General features: G+C 57.0%; 1 protein-coding gene across 1 annotated transcript; it reads left to right on the forward strand.

Annotated features, from left to right (window-relative positions):
- The first annotated feature begins 747 nt into the window (after positions 1 to 747).
- Positions 748 to 9,413, forward strand: STAP2 (signal transducing adaptor family member 2). The gene is made up of 13 exons (XM_034996426.1): positions 748 to 849; positions 3,294 to 3,365; positions 3,464 to 3,586; positions 5,085 to 5,141; positions 5,586 to 5,686; positions 5,874 to 6,008; positions 7,043 to 7,112; positions 7,204 to 7,306; positions 7,430 to 7,504; positions 8,489 to 8,644; positions 8,732 to 8,809; positions 8,892 to 8,966; positions 9,235 to 9,413. The coding sequence occupies exons 1-13, from the start codon at positions 748 to 750 to the stop codon at positions 9,321 to 9,323; spliced, it is 1,236 nt and encodes a 411-aa protein (XP_034852317.1). The 3' UTR covers positions 9,324 to 9,413.
- Positions 9,414 to 9,466: the final 53 nt, after the last annotated feature.

The raw sequence follows: 9,466 nt of genomic DNA on the forward strand, positions 1-9,466 counted from the left end.
TTTTTAAAGATTTTATTTATTTATTCATGAGAGACAGAGAGAGAGAGAGAGAGGCAGAGGGAGAAGCAGGCTCCCAAGGAGCAGGAAGCCCGATGCAGGACTCGATCCCAGGACCCTGAGATCATGACCTGAGCCAAAGGCAGACGCTTAACCATCTGAGCCACCCAGGCGCCCGATCTTAGGGTTTTAAGTCCAAGCCCCACATTGGGTGTAGAGATTACTTAAAAATAAAATCTAAAAAAAATAAAAGACAACATAGTAAAAATGTCAGGTGTTCCTCAATTGATATGCAGGTGCAATTCCTATCAAAATCCCAGCAAGATTTTTTGGTAGGTTTAGGCAAGGTTGGCCTAAAGTGCAGGCAGCCTAAAGGGCACTCAGACCTTCCTGCTATGTTCCTGCCCTGTCCTCTCTGACACATTCTTTGCTGCCCTGACACTTTGCTCCTCCTTATCACACATCCAGGACTTTGCTTAGACAGGTCCCTCCTCGTGAACCCTCTGCCCAGTCTCTGCGCTGTACTGAAAGCCTCCCAGTGGCCCCCTCCTCCATAACTCCTGCAGGCCTCCCAGACCTCCTGGGGAGACCAGAGAGGCTGGGATTTCCCCTAGGACAAGCTGGACCCAGCACCCGCCCATTGCTGGCAGGGGAGGGAGCTGGGGAGCTGACAGAAGAGGAAATTCCCCTGAACCTGTTTCTCTGCTTCCTGGCTCAGCTGGGGCACCCACTGGAAGGAGAGGCCAGGCCATGGCCTCAGCCCTAAGCCCACTCCGGGTCCCCAAACACAAGGGTGCTCTACCCTCACACTACTATGAGAGCTTTCTGGAGAAGAAGGGACCCCACGACCAGGTAAGGCGGGGCAGGGAGCTGGCACAGCTGGGCTCCTAGGTGGCTGGCGGCCCTTCTCTGAGCCTAGAACTCTGCATCTGGCCGAGGGGGCGGGGTGGGTACTGGGTACTAGACGGAGCGGGGAGAATACTGGGGGCTGGAAAAGGTTCTGTCCACCGCCAGGCTGATTTATCTTTTTCTCTTTGCCTCTCCCTGCCTGTCTCCATGTATCTCCCTCTTGGTCTCTCTGTCTCTTGGATACAGGGAGGATCAGGGACTTCCACCAGGAAATGGGAAGGCTTCTGACTCCCATACCCCACCCCCAGCCCCTAAGTAACCATGAACCTCAGCTGCAGGGGTCAAGGCTAGGACAGGTGGCATGTGGGGACACCGAAAGCTGAGGGGGCCACATACGGCAGGACCAAATACTCCTTCCCTGGAAGCCCCATCTCTCCCTCCCCACTGCTCATGCTCATCTCCTGCTACAACCCCAAACACCCACCCACTGCTATCCGGGCCCACCCCCAGAGCCACCAGAAGGAACCCCCAGTTCCCTCCTCCCTGCCTTATGCCTCCAAGTGCCCACATCCTCCCCAGCCTAGACAGCATTGAGACCACAGGGGCTCAGAAAGGCCTGGCCCCAGAGTGCAAGACCCAGGTTCACATCCCTGCTCCATGCCTTCCTGACTCCCAGGCCTTGGACAAGTGACTCTCTGTCTTTGTGCCTCAGTTTTCTCTAGTACAAAATGGGTACACGAGGGCCCTAGTCATGGTTACAGGAGAGGGGTAGCCCTCAGTGGTCTGTGGACCCGACTCCGCAAGCGCTGGTGCTTTACTGGTATTCACACCCCCAATTCTCACAACATCCTCCGAGGTAGGTACATCTCTATGGCCATTTTATAGGTGGGGAAACTGAGGCACGGGGCACTTAACTATCTTGTGCAATGGTGTATAGTGGGTCCATGAGGAAGCAGGTCTGACCATGCTGAGTTTAATCACTTATTACTCTGTTCCCCGTGCCTGGAACATCATAGGTCCTCAGTAAATGTTAAATGTGTCTATATATCTACGGACAGATGGTGGGTGGATGGATATGTGGATGAATAGATGGATGGATAGATGGATAGGAAGGCAGATGGATGGAACGATAGGTGGATTGATGAATGGATGCTAGCTGTCAATATGAGAGCTATCCTTATTATCATTATGGACTAATTAAAGTACCTTCTCCTTCAGGAAGTTTTCCCAGATTCCCACTTGGAGGGCCTTTCCCATCCTCTGTATCTCAAGGTTCAGGGTCTGTCCCTCCCAGGGTACTAATTTCTCTTCCCTGGAGGATTTTGGTATCTATGCTTTCTCTTTCTTTTTAAGGTTTTATTTATTTGAGAGATAGCATAAGTCGGGGTGGGGGGGCAGGGGCAGAGGGAGAGAGAGAATCCTCAAGCAGACTCCCCACTGAGCACAGAGCCCTAAGCAGAGCCCAATCTCGGGACCCCGAGCTCATGACCTGAGCCAAAACCAAGAGTCGGACACTTTACCAACTGAGCCACCCAGGCACCCCAGATTTTAGTATCTATGCTTTCTATATTCTTCTGGAAGATGATCTATTTTGAAACAGAAGCCAAATCCCATTTATTATTTTGCCTGTAACACAACTGGGTGCAGAGTAGGTGTTCGGGGAATATTTGCTGGAAAAAACCCTAGAGGGCACCTGGGTGGCTCAGTTGGTTGGGCGACTGCCTTCAGCTCAGGTCATGATCCCAGGGTCCTGGGATCGAGTCCCGCATCGGGCTCCCTGCTTGGCGGGAAGCCTGCTTCTTCCTCTCCCACTCCCCCTGCTTGTGTTCCCTCTCTCGCTGTGTCTCTCTCTGTCAAATAAATAAATAAAATCGTAAAAAAAAAAAAAAAAAACAACCCTAGAATCTTACGGTCTTAGCTGTATCAGTCCCTTAGACCTCCAAGAAATTTAGGACATTTGCAATTCAGAATCCTGGGGAGACATCCTGAATCTCCTGTACTTCTAGAGTCCAGAACCTTGTAAAATTAGGAGATCCCAATAAATATTTATGGGGTGGATATGGAGAAGGGGGATATATGTATGTGTGGATGAGTAAGTAGATGGGTGGGTGGGTAGGTGGATGGTTAGTTCAACTTTCTCCTAGAGTTCCTACCTCTGTACACTGGGGGGCTGCTCTGGATCTCCCATCCCTTCAAAATTCCCTTTGGTCCTTTCTCAAAGAATAACAGATCCCGAGGGGCTGGGCCATGGATGGAGAGGGCCTCCCAGAGAAGGAAACATTTGTACAAAGACCCAAAGCAGGTGATGAAGGAAACCGTGTGAAGATCTGGGGAAAGAGTATCCAGGCAGAGAGAACAGCCAGTGCAAAGGTCCTGAGAAAGGAGTGGTGTCATGGAGGTACCCAGATTTGCCTTCTCACCTTCTGCTCTCTATCTTTGGTCCTCAGGATTACAAGAAGTTCTGGGCAGGCCTCCAGGGTTGCACTCTTTATTTCTATAATAGCAATCGGGACTCCCAGGTAAGGATGGGCATGAGGGCTCATGGTGGGTGTGGCCAAGCCGAAGGGCCTGAGGAGCCGCAAGCCTGGTGCTCAGACTCCTGCTTCTGGATCCCCAGCACGTGGAGAAGTTAGGCCTAGGAGCATTTGTGAGGCTCACCGATGAGGCGCCCTGGGGAAGCTCAGGAGACCCTGACATCTATTTCAGCCTGGTCCTCTGCAACCAAGAGATCAAGTTCAAGGTAGGCCCGTCCCTCCCTGTCATACTCACACACTAGCATGGAGTCACACGGGGTCTACCACTGGGTTAGTGACCCGGGGCAACTCACTTTTCTAGGCCTTGGTTTCTACAACTGCAAAACGTGTAGTATAATACGTGTAGTCATAACAAGATGTGAGCCCCGCCGATCATCACGGCCCACATGCAATCTTTCGGCCAACGTTATTGAGCTCCTACTGTGTGCCTGACACTCTCCTAGTCACACAGCTGTAAACTCCACCCTTGTGGAGTTTAGAGTCTAGTGGGAAGACACACAATAAACAATATAAATGGGTGAAATGTCTGGAGTGTCAGGTGGCGGGAGATGTTAGGGAAAGGACAGAGGGGGGTTGGGGTGCAGTGTTACACAGGGTGACCAGGGAAGGCCTTCCTGAGGACCCGAAGGAGGAAAGGGAGCCAGCAACGTGGATAGCTGTGAAATGGCTCTTTAGCTGAGGCCTGGCATGTTGGAGGAGCACGGAGGAGGCCCAGGTGGCCGGAGCAGAGTGAGGTGTGGGGGAGGGAGGGGGGCGGAGAGCGGAGGGCAGGGAGAGGAGGGGGGCTGTGTGGTGCAGGGCCCTGTGTGGGCCCTTGGGAGGACTTGAGCTTTTACTCCAAAGGAGGCGGGAGTCCTGGGAGGGTTTAGGGATACATGGGAGATACATGATCTGATTTATGTTGTTTTATTTTATTTACTTATTTATTTTTAAGATTTTATTTATTCATTTGAGAGAGAGGGCGTACAAGAGGGGGTGGGGGCTGGGGCAGAGGGAGAGGGAGAAGCAGGGAGCCTGATGGGGCGCTGCATCTCAGGGGATCCTGACCTGAGCCAAAGGACTTTCAAAACAACACAAACCGGGGCGCCTGGGTGGCTCAGTCGTTAAGCGTCTGCCTTCAGCTCAGGTCATGATCCCAGGGTCCTGGGATCGAGCCCCGCATCGGGCTCCCTGCTTGGCGGGAAGCCTGCTTCTCTCTCTCCCACTCCCCCTGCTTGTGTTCCCTCTCTCACTGTGTCTCTCTGTCAAATAAATAAATAAAATCTTTAAAAAAAAACAAAAAACAAAAACACAAACCAGGGGCGCCTGGGTGGCTCAGTTGGTTAGGCATCTGCCTTTGGCTCAGGTCATGATCCCAGGGTCCTGGGACGGAGCTCTGGGTTGGGCTCCCTGCTCAGTGGGGAGTCTGCTTCTCCCTCTGCCCCTCCCCCTGCTCGTGCTCTCTCGCTCACTCTCTCTCTCAAAATAAAATAAGATCTTAAAAAAAAGTTGATGTAGAATAAATAAAAGAGACAAATAAGTTAATGTTGATTCAGTGACATTACAGGATAGCATCCCACATTACTAAGGACTTAAGTTCAGACGTCCTAAATTAACACGTCCTTACTCATTTAACCTTGAAAACTACTAGTATTCCTCATCCCCATTTCACAGATGAATGGGCCGAGGCTCATCGACATGGACTCTTTCTCTTTCCCTCCCCAGGTAGAGAGCCTGGAGTCTCGGGAGATGTGGAAAGGCTTCATCCTGACGGTGGTCGAGGTAAGAGCGGTCGCCTGCTCAGAACCCTCTTTCCTCTTTCCATCCTACATCCATCAAACCAGCCTCCTCTCACACGGCGGCCGTGAGCCAGGTGGAGCCCACAGACGTAAAATATGTAAAAGTTACCTGCCCTTACTTAAAAGCCTGGAGTTTTTGTCAACATTCCTGATTTCTCTTTTAGTCATTTGTCCTCTGCCTGGCCCCTGCAGGCCGCTGGGTTTGAGACCCTACATTTATTCTAGCATCTGATCTGTCCTCCCCATCAGCGAAGTGACTTCACGTCCCCTCCAAAGCCTCTTTGCCCCTGCCCTGGGTGGCTGCAGAACCCGGGTTCCCATCCTGGCTCGGCCCGCACCCCGGTCTCAGGGTGCCCGTCGGTGACACGGGCACAAGCCGCTCGTGCCCTAACGGCCGGGCGTCCTCGGGTGCCCCATCGCCCCTCAGCTGCGTGTCCCGTCGAACCTGACCCTGCTGCCGGGACACCTGTATATGATGGCCGAGGCCCTGGCCAAAGAGGAGGCGCGCCGCGCGTTCGAGGTGCCCTCGTGAGTGCCCCGCCGGGCCGAGCGGCCCCGGGACGGCGGCGGACGGAGGCGCGGGGCTGGGGCCTGGGGGGAGGCCAGCCGGGTGTGCGCGGCCGGGTCCCGGGGCTGGGGGCGGGGCTTCGCGGGAGGGCGGGGCTGGGATCCAGGGGCGGGGTCTGCCCTGAGTGAGGCACGCGGCCCGCCCCAGCTGCTTCCTGGAGGTGAGCCGGCTGGAGGCGCAGCTACTCCTGGAGCGCTATCCCGATTGCGGAAACCTGCTGCTGCGACCCAGCGGGAACGGCGGGGACGACGTGTCGGTCACCACGCGCCAGACGCTCAAGGGGTGCGCCTGCGCGGCGCCGGGGCCGGGGAGGGAGGAGGAGCGAGCGTGGGGGCGGAGTCAGAGCTGGGACGGGGGTAGGCCCTGGGGGCGGGGCCAGAGCTCCCGGGGCACGAGGTCCTGAGGTTGGCCCCGCCCCGGGATGGGTGGGTAGTGTCAATGCCTGGGGGCGGGGCTAGAGGCCAGGAAGGGCGGTGGATCCCCTTGGGGGAGGAGTTAGATCCTGGAGCCGGGACGGGACTCTGTAGGCGACGTCAGACCTTTGGATTAGGATCGGCTCTTCGGGGCGGAGTCGGAGCTGGGTCTGGGCATCTGGAGCAGGGAAGAGGTCAAATCCAGGGGTGGTAACCAGTCCCTTGGGCGGAGTCAGGACCCTGTGGGTGGAGTCATGGCCCGGCCCTCCCTGTGGTGGTTGAATCAGGCTTTGGAGGGGGAACCACTCTGGGGGCGGATCAGAGCCTGACATTAAAGCTTCCTTTGGGATAGGGGCGCCTGGGTGGCTCAACCGTTAAGCGTCTGCCTTCGGCTCAGGTCATGATCCCAGAGTCCTGGGATCGAGCCCCGCTTTAGGGCTACCTGCTCTGCGGGAAGCCTGCTTCTCCCTCTCCCACTCCCCCTGCTTGTGTTCCCTCTCTCGCTGTGTCTCTCTGTGTCAAATAAATAAAATCTTAAAAAAAAAAAAAAAAAGGTTCCTTTGGGATAGTCTGGTGAGGGGTCGGGCCAGTTGAAGGTGGAGTCAGAACCCCGGGGGCGGCCCAGTAGGGAGGCAGAGCCCAGTAGGGAGGCGGGGCCCCTTGGGTGGAGCCATCAGGGCATGGTCCTCCCTGGGGGCAGTGGCAGGACCAGCGGCATGGTCTTCCTGGAGGGTGCAGTCAGTTGAGGGCCTGGTTCTCCGCATAGAGCCACGCCAGGACCGGGCGTGGTCAGTGTGCAGGGGAGCAAGAAGAGTTTAGGCCCCCCGTGGGGGCGGAGTCAGGACAAGGGGCGGGGTTCTCCCCGGTCTGAGCCGGTCCACCCACTCACCACTGTCTGTGCAGGAAGTCGGTGGTCCGGCATTACAAGGTGAAGCGTGAGGGCCCCAAGTATGTGATCGACGTGGAGGAGCCGGTGAGCGTTGGTCCGGGATCCCGGGGTGCGTAGTGGTGAGGTCTGCGCCCCTTCCGCAACAGCTTTAACTGCGACCCCTATCCGTCTCCAGTTCTCCTGTGCCTCACTCGACGCGGTGATCAACTATTTCGTGTCACACACCAATAACGCGCTGGTGCCCTTCCTGCTGGACGAACACTACGAGAAGGTTCTAGGTGGGTGCGGTCTCAGGGAACTCGGGGGACCCAGTACGTGCCTCTCCGGCTCCTGTCCCCACGGGCCACCCCTGGGTCGATGCCCAGCCGCCGCACCTCCTCTAGGACGGATCTCTGTTCTAGGCCACGTGGAGGCGGATAAAGAGAACGGCGAGAGTGTGTGGGTGGCGCGCTCCACCCCCGCGGCGCCCGGCGCAGGTGATGCCCCCGCCCTGCGGGCACCGCTGGGCCACAGTGGGGAGAGACCTGGGACCCACTCGGCACCGCCCGTGTCCAATCTTGTACCCAGAGTTGCAACGACCCAGAAATTACCTAGACCCTGCCCTCCGGGTTGTGGAGCCCGATACACTCCCAGCCCTGTGCGGTTGAACCTGGGGATGGAGGCAGAGGTGCCTAGACGGGCAGAGAAAGAGGGCAGAATAGGAGGAAGGCTTCCTGGAGGAGGGGGTGTTGCTTAAGGTCTCAAAGGATTTCAGTAGGTAGAGATGGGCTTCACCTGGAGCAAGAAACTACCCAGAGAATCCCAGGTGGCTGTTGAGGTGGGAGGCGGTCCCGTTTATGGAGCAGGGAGAAGGGGCTCCTGGGAAGGTCTGTGGGGTAAGCAGCCTGGTCCTCCTGGGGCTGGGCAGATGTGGTGGGACCCTTGTGCACGCTGGGCATGTATGTACACACACACACACACACACTGCACACTCACGAACACGAACTGCGTCCGTCTGCATAATCAGAAGCTCGTTTGTAGACACCAAATGGCCGAGGGCTCCACACATGCGTGAGTACCAGTGTCCCACAGTTCCAGTCCTGGGTCGCACACATACACACACCTAAGCCACGACCAGGCACGCACACGCAAATGCTCACCGCGAGCGCAAATTCAGACATTTCTAGGTACACGGGTGTGCACCCTGATGGAGACGAACACCTGAGCACATACTCTAGTATCCACGCAGTGTCCTGCACGTACCCACGTTTAGGGGCGTGTGTACAAACGCTTTACATATATTCAACTATGCAGATTCACTCAGTGTACATGTTTATACTACACGGGGACACGCACACGCACAGGATCACATGCCTGAATCCTGGCATGAGTACATGCATCCTCATTCGGAGGCCAGCAGACCCACGCGAAGGTGTCCCTGCACCACATGGGCCCAGACAGGAACTGCCGTTTCCCACCAGGGCCTGCACCTGCCTCGGATGGCCCCAAGCAGCTGCCTCCCGTGCCCATCACACCTGTGGCAAGCCAGGGCAGGTCACCCCCACTCCTGAACCAGGAGGAGAACTATGTGATCCCCACTGGAGATGACCCAGCTGCCACCTACGTGAACGGGGATGGTAGGTGGGGAGGGAGCCAAGGAGACATGGGGACAGGGGGAGGGGGCTCAAAGCCGGATGTGACACACCACACCGTTGTCCATACAGTGCCTTCCCCCAGTCGGCCGGTCCCAAAGCCCAGGAAGTTGGCAAAGGTGCCCAAGCCACCCATTGCCCCCAAGCCAGGTAGGGGTCCCTCCTCCCCGGCCCTTCCCTCATCCAGCCCAGAGCCAGCCTCAGCCTTCACCTCTTCATCTGCCTTCTCCAGAGCCCAAAGGCCTCAGCGGCGGCCTGGCCAAGAAGCTAGCAGTCGGCTCAATGCAGACTCTCTTCCCCACAACAGGTGAGGCGTGTGGGGGTCGATGCAGGGTGGGCCTCCCAGGCAGGTGGCCTGCGCAGTCACACGGGACCCCCCACTCTGAAGCTCCCCATGCTCGGTCTAACGCTGAGCCGTCTTGAAATTCCTCCAGGCTCTTGAGTACATCTTCACCTTTCACGGGGCCCCGCAGATTTTGCAGCACGTCGTGGGTGGGTGTGGGGTTGGGGGGACAGCATGGACTGGGGATCCCTGGTGCAGCGGAGGCCTCGGTCACATCCCCCCCCTCCCCCAGGGTTGGCAGATTTGACGGCGGAGCTGGAAGAGAAACTGCAGCGGAGGCGGGCTCTGGAGCGCTCTGCTGGACACGCTGGGGATCAGTGAGCCGGGCTTGGGCTTCCGAAGTCAGCCGGGCCGACCGCTCCTCCCAGAATAAAAGTTCCAGTGATCCCAGGGCCGACGTGTCCGGCCTGGCTTGGGGCGGGGGTGGGGGGGTGGGGGGGCCGTGAGCCTCTGTCAGATGCTGC

This window comes from Mirounga leonina, unplaced genomic scaffold (assembly GCF_011800145.1).
Source record: "Mirounga leonina isolate KUSES-001 unplaced genomic scaffold, KU_Mleo_1.0 Mir_94, whole genome shotgun sequence".
Taxonomy (NCBI): Eukaryota; Metazoa; Chordata; class Mammalia; order Carnivora; family Phocidae; genus Mirounga; species Mirounga leonina.

Coding starts and splice junctions, on each gene's coding strand:
- STAP2 (XM_034996426.1), top strand. CDS start 748: ATGGCCTCAGCCCTAAGCCCACTCCGGGTCCCCAAACACAAGGGTGCT. Junction 7,307..7,429: donor ACACTACGAGAAGGTTCTAG/GTGGGTGCGGTC, acceptor TCTCTGTTCTAG/GCCACGTGGAGGCGGATAAA. Junction 8,810..8,891: donor ACCCATTGCCCCCAAGCCAG/GTAGGGGTCCCT, acceptor TGCCTTCTCCAG/AGCCCAAAGGCCTCAGCGGC.